General features: G+C 39.2%; 1 protein-coding gene across 4 annotated transcripts in view; it reads right to left on the bottom strand.

Annotated features, from left to right (window-relative positions):
* Positions 1-20,047, bottom strand: part of RALGPS2 (Ral GEF with PH domain and SH3 binding motif 2) — a 116,788-nt gene that overhangs the window by 18,540 nt on the left and 78,201 nt on the right. For 3 of the 4 annotated variants that reach the window (XM_066556151.1, XM_066556154.1, XM_066556153.1), the window contains 7 exons: positions 19,241-19,378; positions 18,351-18,441; positions 15,931-15,998; positions 15,143-15,278; positions 14,098-14,249; positions 4,343-4,397; positions 1,042-1,119 (listed from right to left, as the gene is read on the bottom strand). In XM_066556151.1, the coding sequence (XP_066412248.1) occupies positions 1,042-1,119; positions 4,343-4,397; positions 14,098-14,249; positions 15,143-15,278; positions 15,931-15,998; positions 18,351-18,441; positions 19,241-19,378 (718 nt within the window). The remainder of the gene's footprint in view (positions 1-1,041; positions 1,120-4,342; positions 4,398-14,097; positions 14,250-15,142; positions 15,279-15,930; positions 15,999-18,350; positions 18,442-19,240; positions 19,379-20,047) is intronic. The other variant, XM_066556152.1, reaches the window with a different exon arrangement.

Genomic DNA, 20,047 nt, shown 5'->3' with positions numbered 1-20,047 from the left:
AATGCAACTGGTGCTCTACTGATCATCTGCCCTACAAAGGATTGGAGAGCAATGGGCTGAAACAAAGGCCAGGTACAGCACTGAGGAAAGAAAATTGTGCTTGATTAAAATTACAAAGCTGACTGGCTTCAAAAACATTTCCCATCAGAGAAAAGTTACACCAGGAATCATTTCAGTGAATGTCAATCAGAGCATGTAACTAAAGTGCTGAACCCAGCAGCTTTCTAGAAAAGTCAAGAGATTGAACAGCACCCAAAAATCATTGTGAAGGAAGCCAGGATTTGTTGTTTCATCCATCCTATGTCCAAAGTAAACTGGAAATGTGACAAACACTTTCACTGCAGCACCTACTGAGGATGATGATATGAAGACAATTTTGGACACTGACAGATGTGAACATGGGTTTAATTCAGTGAGACAATGCTTGCTTCTTAACATGACAGAGATTTCACAGTTAATGGCAATTTCTTTCCCAACTACAGTGACACAGCTGGAGACAGAATCTGTATCCATAAGAAATCAGAATAATCAGTTATGTTACTCTGTCAGCTTGCAAATATTACATATACTAAATTGGGGGCAATCTGAATGTGTTACTCATTTTAGGCATCTCTCTGATTTCAGGGAAAAGGAGCAAAGAAATTCAAAACAGAACTGCCAGCAAAGAAAACATCTGGAATGCCATCCATTAGCACCAGGAGCAGCTTTGTTTCCCCATGAGAACTATCAGCACTGCTCCACAGTGGCTGGCAGTTCAAAAGCTTCCCTGGCAAAACATATTTAGCCTTGATAGATCCAATGGTTGAAAGATCCAATGGTTCAGAATTTGGATTTGCAGACTGGAATGAACAGTCCTTATGCTGATAAAGAGTAAGTCATTGAAGGGAAAAGTTTAAAGTCTGAAGAAAAAGGTCTCTACCTTTATTTTGACACATAAGTTAGAAAGGGAACATCAGAAAACACCCACTTAATTATTAAACCAAACCAAATCACCAACAGCAGAGGGAAGGTTTGACACCTCTGTGTGCAGTGGGATTGTACCTGCTGGCCTTCATGTGGCCTCGATGGCCATTTCGTGACACTCTTGTCCCCGGGCCGAGAGAATGGTACAACCTGTTCCTGTTGGATTCCATTATAAATTGGATGTGTTACATATACTGTCAGTCACACAAACAGCACCACTGCTACAACAGCACACAACTTGTCTCGTGTGCATATCACAAAGCCACTTCTTCCACGTAAGAAAAAGCAAATAATTTTATTTAGAAAAAGGCATGCAGAAGTAAATAATATGGTTTTTCATTTCATCAGATGTTCTCTTTGTCAGAACTCACAATACTGAAGTGTTTTACTGGCACTGAAGATTAACACATTTTTAGAGCAAAGTCTGCATTTAGCTTAGTCCAAATAAACATAAAGGAGCCATATTGATAAAACTTATATTGAAATCCAACTTGAGATGTTACTACAAAAACAGTTGTTTCACTTCCATGAATACAAAAACACAGAAGCTGCTGGGCTGCAAGGAACCACAAGCTCTGTCAAAATACACCTGACATTGTTTAAAATCCTGTTGTGCTAAGTAACATGGAAATCAGCTCAGCAATATTTCAATTTTCCAGTTCATCTATGGTGTACACTTTACCTGTAAGCTCCACATTTTAAATTCATTTACCTGATCCATACTGTTATCCCTACTCAGTCACTGTGCCCCAGACCTGCCTTTAGAACACTGCTTTGCTTCACTGAACTTTGTTTTTCTGAATCAGATCCTCTTTATTGACTGAATTCCATTTAAGTCAACATAAGCATTGTTGAGGCACTTTGTCCTCTCATCCTTTTTTTTATCCATTTTTCTAGCTGCTTGTATTCTGTTGAAAGACTGAAGATCAGCAATTCTTTGGGAGCAGGCAGTTAAGTACAAACCTTATTATCAAAAAGATATTAATGTATCACCATCTAACTACTAACCCATTCTACAATTTGCCATCATTTGTTTCTCAACATAACAGATATCTCTGAACTTATGAATTACTTTTCAGAACACACTCAAGATATAGGCAAATAAAACAATAAAGAAAAATAAAGTAAAATGAGCTGTTTAATTTTGAATACATATGGCATGCAAATTAAGTATGTTTTCTTCTTACCTTTAAGCTTGTTTTTTATTGCATAACAAGGAGGCTACCACTCTTGCAATCCTGCTATTTCAGGGAAATCTATTCAGAGACACTCAGGATGACAACCAGTGAGACTGAAGTGTCACTTAAAACACTGCCCTTAACAGGATATAACTGTAAGGACTTGAAATTTTAGTCCTTCCAGTAATTTTGATTGGCCTGAAGGGACACTCCAATGCTGAAAACTCTTTCTCAAGTTTCAAACTAAGATTCTGTTGCACTTTAAAAAAAATCAGTGGCTTTAGTTCTCACCCCTTCTGCATTCCTCAGCTACAAGCAGAAAGGCCAGGAAAAACAAGAATACATTTTACATTTCCTTCTGTTACTTGGGGAATCTGTGTGTGGAGGAATTGTTTTCTTCCTCTTAAGGGGTACAATGCAGATTTAAGCCTTCCTACCAAAGATGTTCCTAAAACCCACAGAAGTACTGAATTCCTACTTGCACTGCATAGAAAACATTCATTAACACTGGATGTATCCCAGTTTTGCCAGAGTTGATAATTCCAGCTAACTAATGCCTCTCCCTCACTTAAATATCTTTATAAAGAATGGAAACCATTGTGCTTCACTGTACAGACCAAAACCAGAGAGACATTCTCTGGTTATCTTAAATTTTGACACCTGCACATCAGTGTGTTACCTATTATTAAAACATGCCTCATCATCTTATAAAGCAAGGAACAGACTCAAGGTTGCTGCAGATCTCTAGGAATTTCACACATGGTGTTGGGAATGTTTGTAAGGAACCCTGTCCCTCTCCCTGGAAACAGGCAAGAGAACTCACCCTGAAACACCAGAAACCTCCAACAGGGTTCCCAAAAGCTCTCTCAGGAGAGAGGCAAGTACAGAAGGCAAGTGGAATTTGGAGGAGGAATCTTCAGTTTGACTGAAGCAAACATTTTAACTGGGGGAGCCTGGGGCTGCCAGCTCTCATTAGCACAGGCAGCCCCTGCTTGGTCTCAGAAGTCCACACAACATTTCTGAAGAGTGTTATCCTAAGTTTAAACCTAAATTTCAAAGTTGCTTATGCTGCTCTGGGTAACAACACTCAACTCACAATTTTTTCCAACTTAATAACTTTTTATCTTTGAGAAACAACTTGATACCAATACACAATTCCCTAAGGCAGCAGGGAAGGGAAAGAAAGAAAACCTTTTGAATGTTGTATGTGCTCTGTGATGCAGCCTGCAAGTTATGAGATTGCCTTTCTGACCCCATTTGTGGTCTCTGCTCATGTGGAATGTTACCTGATGAAATTGTTAAGGGGCCTTTCCTCATGCATGCATTCATACTTAAGGCATGAGGCATCCAGGAGTTCACCTTTGGCACAGAGAGATTTTCAAAAACTTCTTCCAAAATTAAGACAGAACTTTTAACTGCTTCAATGAGCTCAATCAGAATGTTTGTGGTAACAGCTCCCAACTAAAAAGACAAAGTTTTTTGACAAAAATTCCTAGGAAAAATGTAAAAGCATGGTAGAAAAAGTCATCCATGGTAACCCTGAAGCTGATGGATTACCTGAAACTGTGTTACAGAAGCAAGCAATGCACTGTACTGTGCATCTTACTCAGCTGTGGGAAGGTGAATATTGCACCTTTTTCTTTGTAAAGTACAGCTGTTTGTCTTTTCCCACATTCTCAAATACAGCATGAGAATGGGCTGAAGTGGTCAATGCCACCTGAGCACTCACAGGTGCTGGAAAAGGAACAACTTGTTAATTCTGGACCACAAAGTCAGACATTAGCAAGGGGCATTGTTGTGTAACAATGAAGGAAAAAGAGGTGCCAATGTCAATGAAAAGAGAGCAAAGGGACTATGAACAGATGAGTGTCTCAGGAAAAGTGAAAATCAGACAAACACAAACAGCACATGTGAGATCCACATATACAAAACCTTTGGGGTCTAATGGTTCTTTGGCTGAGCTCCTTCAAGGATGTGTGCACTGAGTAAGCACCTCATTAGATAAAAGTCCTAATAACCATTAGTGAGCAGAAGGTGTTGCTATGCTGCTTTAACAGATCCAGTGAACTTACTACAGCTTTTTAGTGTTCTTACAGGCAGAAGATCTCTAGTTCAGTGAAAAAGCATCATTTTCAGGACTGAGTGAGAGACTCTAAGTAACAATGTCGACAGAGAAACACAGAAACACAATTTTTTTTTACCTTTCAAATGCTGGCCAGGAAGTCTCTTCACTGAGTTCAGAACCATCACTGCTACCTAGAGAAGTATAACAACAGATTTCTTCATCTACATTATTATTATTTCTTCATCTACAAACCATCTCTGCCAATTGCATCTAAACAAATCAGAATATTTGAGATTCTGAATACCAGAATATTTAAGATGAAATGCAAAAAAATACTTCAGTAAAATACTACAAGGAAAAACACTTTGTGATTTGCTTCAAGAATTTCACATACACTGAGATGGAGATTGAAGGGATGGGGTCTAGTTCCACATTAATAAGTTGAAGAAAAGGAGCACTAATAAATGGGAACCTTATTTTCAAAATATAAAGAACATCCTAAACATGGATTTGTCTGCATTTAGAAAAACAGGTCACTTTTTAAATAATTTCTTATCAAGTCACACACAGTCATGACACAGAGCTGTAAATTCATTGCTAAATCTCCAATACATGATTTGAGAAGCCTTAAACAATTTTTAAAGTTATCTCCCACTTACTCTATCAGATCACAACAGTATTATTTCCTTCTGTGCTTTGTAAACTAATCCACAAACACTTATTTTAAACAATGAAAATAGAGGACAATCCCAAAACTCAGAAGTCTGATGCATCCACTCATGGCAGTCCCATAAATAAGACAGTAATTTTACAATTCCACTAAATCCCATCAGTCTGAAAATGAGCATTTAAATATAGAGACAAGGTGGGTGCTATCTGTAATGTTAAAAAAATCAGTAAATAATTATCAATAGAGATGCTGTTAACAGAAATCAGCAGCTTCTATACACAATTGCAAGCTGTTGTCTTGCTGCTCTGCACCTTTCTGACCACCTCAGCTGCCCACAGGAGCTATTATCCTTTTTCACTACTTCAAACCAACATTTTTGGCTCCAGATAATCCCAAAGCCTAAATATCAGTGCAATTCAATGTCAGTCAACGCTTGAAGCCACCTTTTAGCAAACTAACTTGCCACCTTATTTGCTCTGCTGACTGAACACCCATATAAAAAGGGAAGTAATAAAATAATACAATTATTTTGAAACAAACCAGAAAAAAAAGAAACAAAAAATCTGAATCAATGTTCCTTACTCAAAAGTTCCCTCAGAGAAACAGAGGCTGAAAATGGGAACAAGTTCCCTGTAATTTTACACAGAAAATCAGCAGGGAAAAGCAGTGCCCTGAAAAATCGTGTGTACAAAGTAGGTCTGGATATTCACTGAGTAAACACAGAGTAAAAATGGAGGCAATAAAGATTTACACACAGCAGGGGTAATTCCAGCCAAGAGCCATGAAAATCTCAGCATGGGCTGAAGTTCCCTCTGTGCAAAATTTAAGAGAAAATACAAACCTTTATCTGCCAGCCAATTCAACTGAGATGCCTCTTCTGCAAACATTAGCTCAACATCCACATATTAACACCATCTCTGTGGGATACTAGATCATTTGGTCTCAGCTTATTCTGAATTTTTCCTAAAGGCAAGTCCTAACCTGGTTCACACCAACTCTACAGTAAGAGCCATTTGTGTAGTGGATGGAGCTGTGAAATACAGAATTGATGTTCCAGTGGAGGCATAAAGGGCTGCAAGCAGGGAGGTAAAATATTCAACAGGTAAATTGTGTGTCTTACTCAGCTGTGGGAAGGTGAATATTGCACCTTCCACTCCTTCCAGTGGAGGCATAAAGGGCTGCAAAAGCAGGGAGGTAAAACATTCAGCAGGTAACTTGCTTTACTTTCTAGAAGTGCCTTTAAGTTTTTAGTGCTTCCATTTGCAGATCACTGATCCTTAAGCATTCAGCTGCAGGGAGAGTGACAGCAGATGGTAGCTCTGTGCACAGAAGAGTTCAGCACAGTTACTCCTGCTTGAGTTACACTTCCTCTGAGCTGAGTAAGTGCTGGCACTTCATGTGACCCTCTCAGACTGAATCTATCAGCACACATTCAGGTGCCACAGGGCAGGTGAGCAAAGGAGTGGCCATAACAATAATCAGAAGTTTTGCTCAGCACAATTCACACCTGAGCTGCAACGTGGAAAAGAGAATGTGTGGGTTCAGCTCCACATTATCCCAGGCACTTCTATACAGAAAGACTACCAGGTAAATCATGAACTATCCCAGATAAAAAAGGAGTAACCTGTCCAGGTGGAGCTTGCTCTCACAGAAGAAGTTATTGCAAAGTCTTTATCACTTCCTGGAAGAAATAACTGTCACACAATACTTTCAGCAAATTCTACAATCCACATCACAGTGAAAAGCTCAGTGATTTATTCCATCCTAATAAAACCACAGTTGCATTCTCTGCAAAGGCAAAAGATGAAGTCTCTTCTCATTTATAAGTAGCATGGTTTAGGAATGAGGAGACAGAATCAGATGTAACAATTCAGAGACAACTTTAGGCAGGAATTTTGGGTAAGACCTCCCAGCTGACTGTCTTTGAGGAAGGCTGTTTGTGGTACAATCTCCCACAGTAAGACCTTAAGTGCTGAAATCCTTTTAGCAGTTGGAATGACAATTAGGATGGTAGAGTTCAACCCCAACATGAAAATAGTTTTCCTTGCATATAATTGAAGTTTTCTTTGTGGTTACTTGGAGCAATCTGTCCTGCAAAATGGTGCAGCAATTTCTGTCAAGTCATTCAGCCAGCACTGAAAGCATTAGAGATACTTAGAATCTTACTTATTTTCTTACTACTGCTTAGATTTCACTTAATATTAGCAAGAAGTACAGATTTAATATGACTAAAGCTCTACTTAATTTAGGCCCACGTGATAGATCCACACAATTAAAACCCCCTAATAAGACACTGTTTGCATTGGAAGTAGGTTGATACATTAAAATTCTACCTAAAATGGTATTTTGATGGCAACTGTATCAGCTTTGCAAACAAAGTTATAGTCACCTGCTGTGCTAAGTACACTACAGAAAGATTTTAAAGCTAGTGTTGCTTTGTAAAAATGCAAAGCAATCTAGATTAAGAGCTAAAATGTCACCTATAACAAAGTGACAATCCTTGGTACAGTATCAGTGCAGTGAGAAAACCTACAAGAATTTGGGGGCTTTGTAAACCAAAAGTTTCACTTAAAAAGTTAAATCTATACAGCAATTACCAATTACACTTAAAAGGAACATCAATTTGTATAAAAACTGGACAAAACATCTTAGCAATTGATTTAACATTGACATTGATGCCTTCAGGGGTTGTAAAAATTGTAACAAAAACCTAGAAAAGGTTGAATTTTAGTGTTTGACTATTCCTCTAACATTCACATAAAAACATCTCCAACAGGATTTTTTACATTCTAAAACCCTCTGGGAGATACTTTGCAAGACACAAGTTCTGATACGAAAAAACACCCCTTTTCCTGAAAAGCAAAACAAAATACCTGACATCCCTCCTTCCAAAACAAAACAGAGGTAAAAGGGACTGTTTTTAACTTAATAAAAGTTAGATGTCTAGCCAAGTTCTGTTTAAACATTAAGTGCACTATTTGAGTGTCACCTCAACTGGAAATATTTCATTCATTCAGTACTCTAAAAATATATCACCTTCTTAAATTCTTCTCAAGTATGTACTCAATATTTGAGTTTTTCCAACAACCTCAAGCAAGTTCCTCAGGTTAAACTTAATAACAAATCCTAGGTAGTATAAGCCCTTTCTGTTAGTTAAAGTTCTAAACAAATTTTGGCTTTATGTAAGAAGCCACTTAACACAAAACACTATCTTCCTAGTTTTCTACATTGCTAATAAATTTATGGTGCAGGATTGAAACAAAATTAAATCTTTATGAAGTTTTTTTTTTCGCTATCTTAGGAATAACAGCATTTGGCAAGATGGCTTTTTTGCTAACTGTGCTGGTGATTATCTGAGAAGGCTCAGGATTGTCTGCAGAGCCCCAGCACTGCAGCTGTGTTCAGATGTGAATTTTCTGCTCACATCTGCAGATGTGCACAGGCAGATGGATGTCTGTGAGATGTCTGTGCTCCAGGCACACAAACAGCATGAGGTTCCCAGTTATGGGATAGGGAATGCCTGTGCTATCCCATATCCACTCCCCTGGTCACGGCACCCACTCGCTGCCCCAAGTCTGGGGATATTGAACACTTAACACAGGCTTTCTTTATCCAGAAGTTAGTCCCCAAAGTTAAACAGGTGTTAATATAAACAAACCAACCCCAAAGAGTTTAAAAAGTCTTCAGACTAAAAATTCTTTCCCTTTCCCAAATCTGTCATCGACACTCTCCTGGCTCCAGTTACACCGCGTTTCCAGAGCTGGGGACGGACCCAGCAGAGCTCCAAATCCTACCATGAAAACTGAAAAATTCTACCACACAGAACTGGTCAAGAGGCTGCAGCACAGCCCAGCCCAGCCAGCACCTCAGAGATGGGCTCCATGATCTGAAAGCTCTGCTTTGGTGAGTTCACAACCACACTGCAAATCCTCATATGTACTTCATGACTATTTAACTATTAAAGTTCAGTTTAGGCAGCTCAGTTCTGGCTCCCCAGTTCACCAACTACAGATGGCAGGAACTCTGGCAGTATCATGCCAGAGAACTGATAGAAACTTTTAATGCCATCACTGAGTTTCATGCTGAAAAATCAGCAAAAGCAAATAACCAAATGGATAAAGATGGGGCAGAAACAGGGGGTTTGTGTAACTACATTGATGTAAACACACCCAGAGAGTGAGCCTTGGAGCAAACAGTACCAAGAAAATATCAAGTTCTTCTTGGGGAAGAACTGGAGTGCTAGACTGTATCTTCCCCTCTCAAATCCAAGCACCTACATGTGCATTTTTAACCTCTAATATGATACAGTTTTTTTTATTTATCCTATCACTAAAAAAGCACTAGTTCACAATAGCATGTCTGGGTATCCACATTTAAGGCAAAAGACAGGCATCCATACACTCATATAAAGAAAATATATATATAAACCTGACATATTTCTTCTGCCTGAAACCCTACCTGAAATCTGATCTGATGACTCAGTCCTACCCACCTGAACAGCACAGTACAGGTTAAAGAATCAAACAAACACTGGCTGTGTAAAGGTCTTCCCTACTCTACAGGCTGCCAAGACCCCTGAAAGTAAATGCATACACTGTACACCTACACCTATACTTCATTTATTTAAAGAGAAATATAATCCCTTGTAGAATTCAATAACTTCGAGGTGGTGACTTAATAGAGGAATTCATTAAAAAGCTGATTTCTCATAAGCATTTCATCCAGTTTAGTTTGGAAATGTACTGTTCTTACAAAGGCACTTTCTTACATTAATTCACACTGATTTAGAATTCCTTTCTTTGACTCTAGAGCATTAATTCCTCCAACTGCATTAGAACAAAAAGGCTGAAGTTATCCTCCAGTGATTGCAACACACAAACAAACACAAATGTTCAAGAGTTCTAGTTTTTCCAGAGCTTTCATCCATATCATTGCAGATCAGGAAAATAAGTGGGGAAAAAAATAGCTTAAAAAGAATTTTAACCCAACAGTGCTACAAACACAACCCATTATTGTTTCCTTTGAATTTTTAAACACCTCAAGTTACAATCTCAATTTCAGCAGTGTTCCTGTGCTCATACCTTGACTCTGTTTTGAAGTGGTATACATGAGACAGCACTCCCAAAGAATAACTTCCTTAGTAAAATGACCTTGCATCCTCTAGGTTAGATGCTCTAAGAGGAGAAAAGCCACACAGAAGCAATGTGTGGCTTCTTGTTCACCTTCCTCCACAAAACAGGTTCAAATAATCCACTAGGCATTCCCTCAGACTGTGACAAAATCCCCTTCCACCCTACTACACCATTAAAGACATTCTAGGATTTGTACTAATACTTTCCCTACTTGTCTCACAAAAGAGGGGCCTATTTTACACAGCTCCCTTTACTTCTTAAGAATTATCTGAACAATTTGCTGTTGTAAACAAACCCAGATTAAGAAATTCACTAATGCAGCAGAGCCAAACTGGTGGAAAGAAATGGTGGAAATCCAAAGCTTCTGAGAACATTCTTGCAAAGATACTTAAGAACACAGTTAAGCAATAAATACTTTAAAACTGTAAGAAAATTGGGAATTAATAGAAAACCATATATTCTTTGGAAAAATATCTTATGACTTAAAGGAAGTTTCATGCTCTTTCTGAGTGGAACCAGGATCTAGTAAAATCATCTTAATTTATCCTACTTTTAGGTGAGGAGGTGACAGGAGGCAAATACAGGCATGAGAACAGGTGGTACAAGTGTGCAGGTGGTTCCTTGAAGCCAGCCAAGAGCAATGCTCACACCTCAGGAGGGCAGAGTGTACACAGTGACCTCACCAAAACAGTGACCTCATCCAAACACAGCCCTCCAAGAACAAAACCACCTTGTGGCTGTAGGCCTGGCTGATAGCAGTGAGCAGGGGTTCTCAATGAACTTCCTTTACTGCAAAGTAAAAGCATCTGTCCCAATCTACTGAAAGCACATATTCTGGACTGTCTGCACAAAACAGGCATTTTCAGCACTATTCATCTGTCTGTATTTGCTTGTGCTGTCTCTCAAAAGTGTCTGCAATCAACAGAAATAAAGTGGGGTTTTAAGGACTCAAGCCATATAACCTCTTTTTAGCCACCCACCTAAGAATGAGATGAATCATATCCTTGAGGATTTAAATTCTCTATGTGATTATAAAGAGCTCCAACTGTAACCAGCTCAAATGTAGTCATCTACTTTATAAATACCTAAAACTTAAAGAGACTATTTTCTCTTGTTACACTCCTGAATTCAAGAGAACATTTCTCATCTAACACTGTATATAGGACTGGACAGGTGTTTCTTCCCTCTTATTAAGATAGCCCTGGCACTGCTGGAAAAAGATTTCTCACTTTTTAAAATCTTCTGTCCAGATAACAAGCACCTATTTATAATATAGGAGGATGGCAACAGAACCAGAGATACAGCTCCCTGATTGCAGCATAACACATGACCATCAGCTAAGGAACACCTTCCCACAGCTCTAGGAACAAGAACTGTTTTGACCCAAGCACAAGAAAGCAATGTAAAAGAGGCTGTACCTTTAATATTTTTGAGTTTGTTTGTTTTCAGAATGAGTTGAATGTTGAGGCACACTCAGCCTCCAATAGCTGAAATTAGGAAAATAATCTGATAAAGTTCTCTGACCATGGCTGTCACATCACAGATCAGCCTGTTTTGAGTAAACCCCATACCTGTCTCATTTTCTGCATTGCTGCTGCTTTAGGAATCATTCATTGCAATAAAAACCACCCAGTTAGTATATTCTTCATCTGTGAAAGCTTAATGACATGGATGTAAAAACTGTGACATGCTCTGCACCCTTCCCAGAGCGGACTGTCAGCCTTTCCCAGCAGGGCATAACCAAAATGTCCATCACCACTTCAATGTGTGCTTTAGGTTACAGACTTGCTGATGGATTCCTGTGGACAGTGTTGTTACACTGGTGGTGTTTTGATATTTAACAGAGGCAGATCCTATCAGATCCTCCAATATGAAAGGACTGGAAAGGTCTAAACACCTCTGAGCCCTCAAAACACAGGAGTGATTTAAAGCAGCATTACAGTTGTCTTTAAAGGCACATTCAAGGTGCTGACATAGCAGAAACTCTGTCCATGTTTTGAAGAAGGATCATTTACCCAAAAAGTAAAGACCCATATAGGCTTATATGTAAAAAAGGTAGTCCTGTTTCTAGAGCAACAGGTTTAAATCCACATTTATGGGCAAGGTGAGGAATAACACTCCTTTCAGTACACACATTCAGGAGACATTTTCCTGACAGTCTTTTGAAGCTGTGTTGTAGAATACCATAAACCTCCTCTCTGCTGCAGTGACTGTACTAATTCCAAGTCCTGAGTAAACAGACTACTTCAAACATGATGGAGGAACTCAGCAGCTTCAATCAACTTCCTTAAATCCTGCTGAGGCAGCAGCACAGAATGCCAGACAACTTACATTTCCAAGAATTCTGCAGTAATAGATACTGCAAACCTCCAGAACCTACCCTCTTCTTCCATATATATTTCTAGCACCTCTATCAAACTTTTCTGTCATTGAAATTTTCATCATCAAGGAGCAGCAAAAATAACACCACTGCTGGACTGTCAAAAGAGTGATAAAACTGAGTATGGGGAGGCTGGAGATGAAAGAGAATGGGAGAGGGGAATTTCTAACAACAAATGCTGATCTTGCACAAAATGCCCAAGGTTGCTTTTTTACAAGTCATTTATGCAAGTCTTCTAAAGTGGCAATTTTGTTCCAGCTTGTCAGGTCATGCTTGAGCTAGAGAACAGAATTGAAAAATTCAGAGAGGAGACAAAGTAGGAAAACCCTATATTGTCCAAAATATAAAAATGGTGACTGGGTCTCAATTGTACCTTATGAGAAATTGCCTGTCAGTTCTGGCAAACCTTTCCTGCTAGGCTCTAATGGAAGTTCAGAAATAATTTACTCACGAGAAAAGGGATCGACTGCAGAGAATTTCTTAGCTATTTAGGTAGAAAACACCCATAAAACATTGCCCTGAGAAAAGGGCAATGCTACATTTCAGCAATGGTGACAAAAGCTTGGTTCTCCTGCACCATGCAAACCCTGGGAATGGAAGCTGCCTGGATGCTGAGGAGAAGCACCATTCCTGATGGATGGCTTTGAAATGGAACACTTTGCCACAGCAGAGAGCCTGCAGGGAACAGAGACAGGCAATGCACATTAAATACTGGAAGCTGCCTGATGTGAACAGGTTCACTTAGACCAGCTACTTTGGTCTAATTCCACTGGCCTTCTCCTCAAGAAAATACATGTACAGCTCCTGAAAGCAGCATCATCTGACAATCTGTGACCCTGTTTCCTTCCACAAAGGCTAAAAAACAAAACTGCTTTTAAAATTCAGTTATCCAAAGAAATGTGAAGCACTACAAGGATCTTTCATCATCGTAAATGCATAAAAATTTAACACCATTGAATTCTATCAAACAAATAATTCTGAAGAAAAGGACTGCAGTGAGAGGTTCCATTTGTCAGCCCTGGCTGCAAACAGGTGGATTTGAGAGGCACTTGTGTCCTGTCCTCCCTCCACCTAAAAGATCTGTGTGCAACAGGAAAAAAGAGCACCTCTTCTCACAGAGGAAACCCAGGAAGCAGAACTTCTCAAAAAAAGCACCACCCTAAATATATGAAGATAAATAATTTATCAAAATTTAGTAGATTCTGACATTTTGAGGTACTTGAAAGTTAGATTTCTATCTTCTGTCGAAGTCAGAAGCATTTAGAAATTATGCTCTTAAAACTGTCAGCAATTTACACTGTCAAGTCAATATGGCATTTTAAATAGAAATCCCACTATAAAACTTGAATTGATTTAGGAGTGAAAAAGATAATAGAAAATCATGTCCTGTACTTCCTTTCACCTCCACTGAGGAAGAGGAGTATCCAAAGCTGTTATCACTAACAGGGATAGAGGAAAAAAAAAACAACCAACCAAAAAATCCCAAATAACAACAACAACAACAAAAACCAAAACAAAAGTATTTTTCATAATTTCCCAGTTCGTGGTGTGTAAATGAAGTCACCCTCCTTCCCCTACATTTCTCAGATTTGCTCGACAACAGAAGCAGTAATTTGCAACAGCCCTGCTGCAGGCTCAATCACCAGCTAATTGTGCTAAAACCTTCATTAAAAGCCCAGGCAGTGCCTGGGTGTGTTTGCAGCTCCCACCTATTGAAATCCCACTGGACAGGGTGGAGCTCTCAGCCTGCCCTCGGGAGGGGACGTGGGGCTCCATGACGCTGTCATCCAGCAGGTGCCGCGGTCCCGCGTTGGGGAACGTCGCGCTTTTGAACTCCGCCGTGTTCATCTTGTGGATGAAACTGGAAATCAACGAGGACACAACGTGACAACCTCGCCTTTGGAACCTCCCAGGAGCTGCTCTAACATCCTGAAGGATTGCGTGGCAAACTAAATCATGGCCAAGCCATAAGCAATTGTACGCAAATCGATAAATTAATTTACCTAAATTACTGGTAGGAATTTCCAGTTTTAAAACTGCACAAAACTCGTGTAACAAAGAGGAACTCAGGAGTACATTAACAATTACTTTCAGTATCTTATGCTATTTTTGTTTTCTATAACACTGTATTTTTGTCTTCTATAACACTCTATTTTTGTCTTCTCCAACACTATATTTTTGTCTTCTATAACACTTCTATAATTCAACTGCAGGGCTGCATTCTAGCTCATTAAAGGTAAACAAATAATAGAAGTTATTCCTTACTGAGTAGATGCAACCTTGCATTTTGAAGACATGACAAAGGAAATTATGAGATAATGATCAAGATATTATTATATGGAAAAAGCCTGAAGCCATTACTAAACAGAGTTAGTCTACAAAGAAAGTCCATAAAGGAGGTCTCCCTGTAAAAATACCAATAAAGCAGTGATATAATTTTGAATTTGAAATAATTACAGTGGCATTGAATTACTAAAAAGTGACAGTTTTGTCATTCAGAGACAGCCATTCTGGTTAACTCAGTGACTAGTCTTATCATCAAAACTTCAGCCTTCCTATTTTGATTGGTTCTCTTTGGTTGGGACACCAGCATTATAGTTCTGAGCTTGCTCCCTGGCCACAAATTGCTCTGTGAGTGAAGTACTGTGTACAAGTCATGTTGCTTTTTACAAGCAAAGCTTTTGTATTGAAAGATGATATATCACTTCAAAAAACCAGAAAGCTCAGGATTTTTAGGTTAAGCAAAATGCTGACTTGTATCCCAGACTGTGACATTTCCTATGTCCGTGGGGTATCAGGTTTCGAGGTGAAGGGGGTGTTGGTGGTAGCAAGGCTCCTTCAGCTGCAACAGTTTTCCTTCCACTTTGTGGAGATGCTCCGACTTCAGAGCCTGGGAAGAAAAAAGACATGACTCCCAAGTCATTTCAGAATTATTGTCAGGGTGACTTATCAGAAAATCATGGAAAAATTGCACAAAACTTCCTAAACTCCCTTTCTAACAGATAGCTTCAGTATAACTCATTGATCTAGTGATAATTAAACCCCTCACTTCAGGATTTTTGCACAGGATCAAAACCAAACACACTTAGTTCAAATAGACCATCCAATGGAAGTATTTTGCAAGTCCTAAAGGTGGCTGCATTTACTATACCAGCACTGGGCATGTCCCACTGATTCTACATTTTCAAACTCCTGCCTTCAACCACTTTTGGCATTGACCAAGAAGAATGTTCATTTTTGGAAGCATATTATGCCATGAAAAGTTTAGATGAAGGCCCTTCTGTCTAGACACAACAAAGAATGAATATTTAATAGCTCTTCACCCCAAATGACATCAACAACTTAGTGCCACAATACCTACAAGAACCTAAAAAAATGACTCAATTCCTTCTTTACAGATCACCTTTAGACTTTTTATTACAAACATGCAGTGTTTAAACTTCACACTTCTTTATAGCCTCAGGCAAATATTTTCCACGTCTGCAATTCTAAAATAATGCACATGACAACCTCAAGTCTTCTCACATTTATTAAGCATTTACCTACTAAATCTTCTCTGGAAGCAGCAGAGTGGGGGGTGCTGGTCCCTGGTTCTATCTTTAATGAAAGTCTGCATTAAAGAAACATTAAAAATTACTTTATCAGGAAATAAAAATATAAGTTTATGAAGAAGAATTTTTAAAATTTATGATCGCAAGCTGCCTGATTCTGTGATTGCAAGGAACACTATGAAGGTAATACAAACAGTGCAGAGTTATCTTTAGCACACACTATTTCCAAACTTGATTTTTCCTGCCTATTGCTTTGGTTCACACAGACCACCAGGACCTTCAGTGCCCTGGGATGGCTGGCACACACATGAAACTGCTACTCCAGCTAAAACCTGGGAAAAATAAAACTGAAAATAATACACAACTTCTCCTCCCACCTTGGCTAAAATATTTATTCTTGGAACACTTCATATTTTAAATTTTTTTATGAAGTGCACTAGTGTGCTGAGCACCAAGCCTTTTGTCTTTACTGGTCCAAAAGCCAAAATCCTCTTCTGTGTTTTGGAAAATACATTATCAACTTGATTTCAGCCATAATTCAAGCTTTTTCTGTAGCTTTTTAATGCCATTTCCAGCAGGCCCACAAAGAAGGCAGACTACAGGGGCAGATAACTCCAGGAAGATTAAGTGTATCTTGTCCATACAGTTTGCAGAACTAAAATCTTTGAAACTACTAACACTGAAAAAGCATCTATTTAATTTTGGGGAGAAAGACTTTAAAGTTTGACAGCTCCTCTCCCTCCCATTCCAGACAGTATAGCAATGATTCATTACAATTTTATAATTTAATTTTTTCAAATAAAATCTTTTAGGAAGAAAAAAACATGTATTCAAGTCACAGTTGCTTTTCTCTAACTTCAACCTTTTTGCTGATAGACACCTTAGGGGATGAAAAGAAGAAGAGCCACTTTAAGGAAGAACAATTCTTCAAATAAAAAGAAGAATTTGACCATAAAAACATTCAGTCTGGAGATGAACAAAACCCATCAGTGCAAAACCAGACATTGTGAACAGCAGCCACGCTTCTGATTTATGTGCCATCGTCTCCAGTCATTGCCCTGCTACCAAAACATGGATTGTAGAGGATGAAGAGACTGCAGCTCCTTCATCAATCAAATTCCCACTGTTAGTGAGTCCTAGCCAGTGAAGGTGAAGGAAGGTGGAGAGTGGAATTAATGAATACAGGGTCCTAAGGAGACACTGCAGGTAAGAAGCTTGGGTTTGGGTTAGCTTTTTTTTTTCCTTCCTTCAAATGTTTGACCACAGAGCTTTACTCTCAGTGATAGACAAGTGGCATTTCCCAAATCAGGCTGTAGAACATCCCAGGAAAAAGGTGAAGCTGGATGCTTCCACAGGGACAGGCAGAGAACAACTTACAAAGCTCAGAAGAGAAGCGAGGTCTGAGTCCTCGTTAACTGTTCTCTGACATAAACTGAAGGGTCCCCATTTGCTGCCTTTCAGTAAATCCAAGTCAGGGCTGTTAAATGGCAAAGCACAGCTGCTCCTGAAGTGTGCATCCCCCTTCTGCCATTCCAAGGGAGCTGCACAAGCAACCAATTCAAGCCCTCTGAGGTGACAAACTTCCCGGGCGGGCAGGATGGGAATGGGTGGGGAACCTCCTCGAGCACATCAGCCAATGAACAAAACCCTCCTTCATAGGCAACAGATTTGCCTCAGGGTGTTTCCTATCCTCAGTTCCTGTCTCTTGCCAGAGATTTCCCTCCCCCAGTTTTGCTGGATGCCAAATCATTTATTACAGTAATAATCTTTTAATTAAGGACATGGAAACCTTGGGTGGGAGGCTGGGAGGAACAGGCAGAGAACTTGCCTCTCAAAAACCAAGTGCTTACATTTTACTCACACTTTATAACCTAATCAAGGAGGAAAGTATAAAATGAAGTATTATCTGCAAGTGAAAGCTGTAAGTCACCCTCAGTAAAAACCTGGGACTGGATGCACAGATGGTTTTGTTCTGATAAAGAATGACTTAAACCATCTCCAACCACAGGATTCCTCTTAATGACAGAGCAGTGTTACAGGTGAGCCATGTGTAGAAAGTCTTTCTCAGCAGACCAAACCCACCTGAAGCAAGGGCTTGGTGCAGTCTGGCATAGAAAAGGGAGCAGATGTGCCCTTCAGCATGTGGGAAAGTGCCTTGAGCACAACATCCTGCTGGAACCACAGCTGCTCACAGCTGCTGTGTCTGAGGGGCATCATCACAGAATCACAGAATGGTGTGGGTCAGAAGGAACCCTAAATCTCATCTAGTTCCACCCCCCTTCCATTGGCAGGACACCCACATAATATAATACAATTCTCCAATGCAAGTGCAATCTCACAAGTGACAAGCTTTGAGTTATAGAAGTAATATTGTAATAAGTTATGGTCACTTTATAGCATTTTGTACTTACTTGTAATTGTCATCTTCTACAAACTTTTGTAGTTCTTCTATGTACTGAACTGAGTTTAGGTATTTTTGGACATGAGGCAACATAGGAATATCTGGAAAACAGACAGCATTCATTGACACTGTGCCACTCATTGGTAAGCAAAGTTTTTTTTCCAGAAACTGTTTGAACACATTCAGATTTCTTGCCTTTTTATGTGAGACAGAGGTACAAACTACAGGCCCTAACGATACTGAAATTTTAGAACTTCATAGCAATTCCCATGCATTGAGCTGACACTCCCCCCACACACAAACCCCAGAGCTGCTCATCAGAGCACATGTAAGGGAAAAGTGAAACAACATCCTTGGCCAAACCAAAGACCCAGACCTGGAACATGGAGTCTGAGGACTCCTTCAGAGCCCCCATTGTCTTTACATTGAGCTTTCAGGGAAGCCACAATTCTGTGCTAATTCACATTCCACCATCACAAACACAGCACTAGGACTTTACTAGAATAGGAAGAGGACTGTGAGGGAAACCACCTTTGAAGAAATAAATACATTATCTGATCTATGGACAGAACTATAAATGTCCAATAGACAAGCTGAGTGTATTTTATTATCTCCAGTAAAAGTACTATTCCAAAAGAAATCCTATTTTTAAAATTCAGTCATAAAATTATGAATACAGGGATACAAGCCTATAAATACCAGTAAAAGAGAAAGGCAATTTTATTCTGTCTCCTCACCCTGATAGGTGATTGTCTTAACCAACAATACCAGAGAGGATGAGGGAGGGTATTAATGGCATGCACAGGGGTCCAGCCTTACTTAAACTGAATCACAGCAGACAAAAATGAAAGCTTTTTAAGTTCTTCTCTTTAACACTGCAATATTTACACACTAGCTTACCATATTCACATGACTGCTGCAAATCTGAGATAATTCGAAGAATGTTGTTCATTAAATTTGTTCTTTGCTCACTTTCCAGAATGCTTGCTGTTGAGGGGTAGGCAGAGTCAATATATGTCAAGTCTGACAGATAAATACCTGAAATAAGATTAGAATGAGAAGTTTCTTTGTTTAATGTCTTTCACTGTGCAGGAAAAAACCTGTCATCAAGAATATCATGAAGAATTTTTGCTTGCACTAACATTAAAGCAGGTTGACAAAAGCATTGTCTCAGAATAGGATTTTGCATTTACCTGGAAAATAATTTTAGAAATCTAAAAGTAATTACAAGGACATGCACAGCTACTCATAAACCTCATCTTCTCCACAGCACCAATTTACTACTCTCTTGACAAATATGAAGCACACTAAACACACAATAGTAAAATACACCATCAAAATTAACTGTTTAGGAAGTCTACTACTTCATTCCTCCAAAGCAGCAATTAAAAAACAATAGAAGGATTAATTATACCCAAAACACTTCAAGCTGAAAAAAACTCAAGCTCAGCAACATGGGAAAGATTACTTAGAGAAAATGGGCAGCCAGACTGAAATGAATGAATCCTGCAGTTAGTAATAATCACAACTCCAAAGAGCCAACAGCCTACTAGATAAGTCACTTCATATTCCCTGTCTGCCTTTTTCCCCTTCACTGCTTGCAACCTTACAGCTCCTTCAACCCCCTGATGAAGAGGAAAATCCTCCTTACACACTAATGCTGTAGATAAAATATTTATTTTATTTCCAACCACAACTCAATTTCTT

The sequence above is a fragment of the Molothrus aeneus genome, chromosome 9 (genome assembly GCF_037042795.1).
Source record: "Molothrus aeneus isolate 106 chromosome 9, BPBGC_Maene_1.0, whole genome shotgun sequence".
NCBI lineage: Eukaryota > Metazoa > Chordata > Aves > Passeriformes > Icteridae > Molothrus > Molothrus aeneus.
Note: the sequence above shows the minus strand (reverse complement) of the source record. Positions and strands in the feature narration are given on the sequence as shown.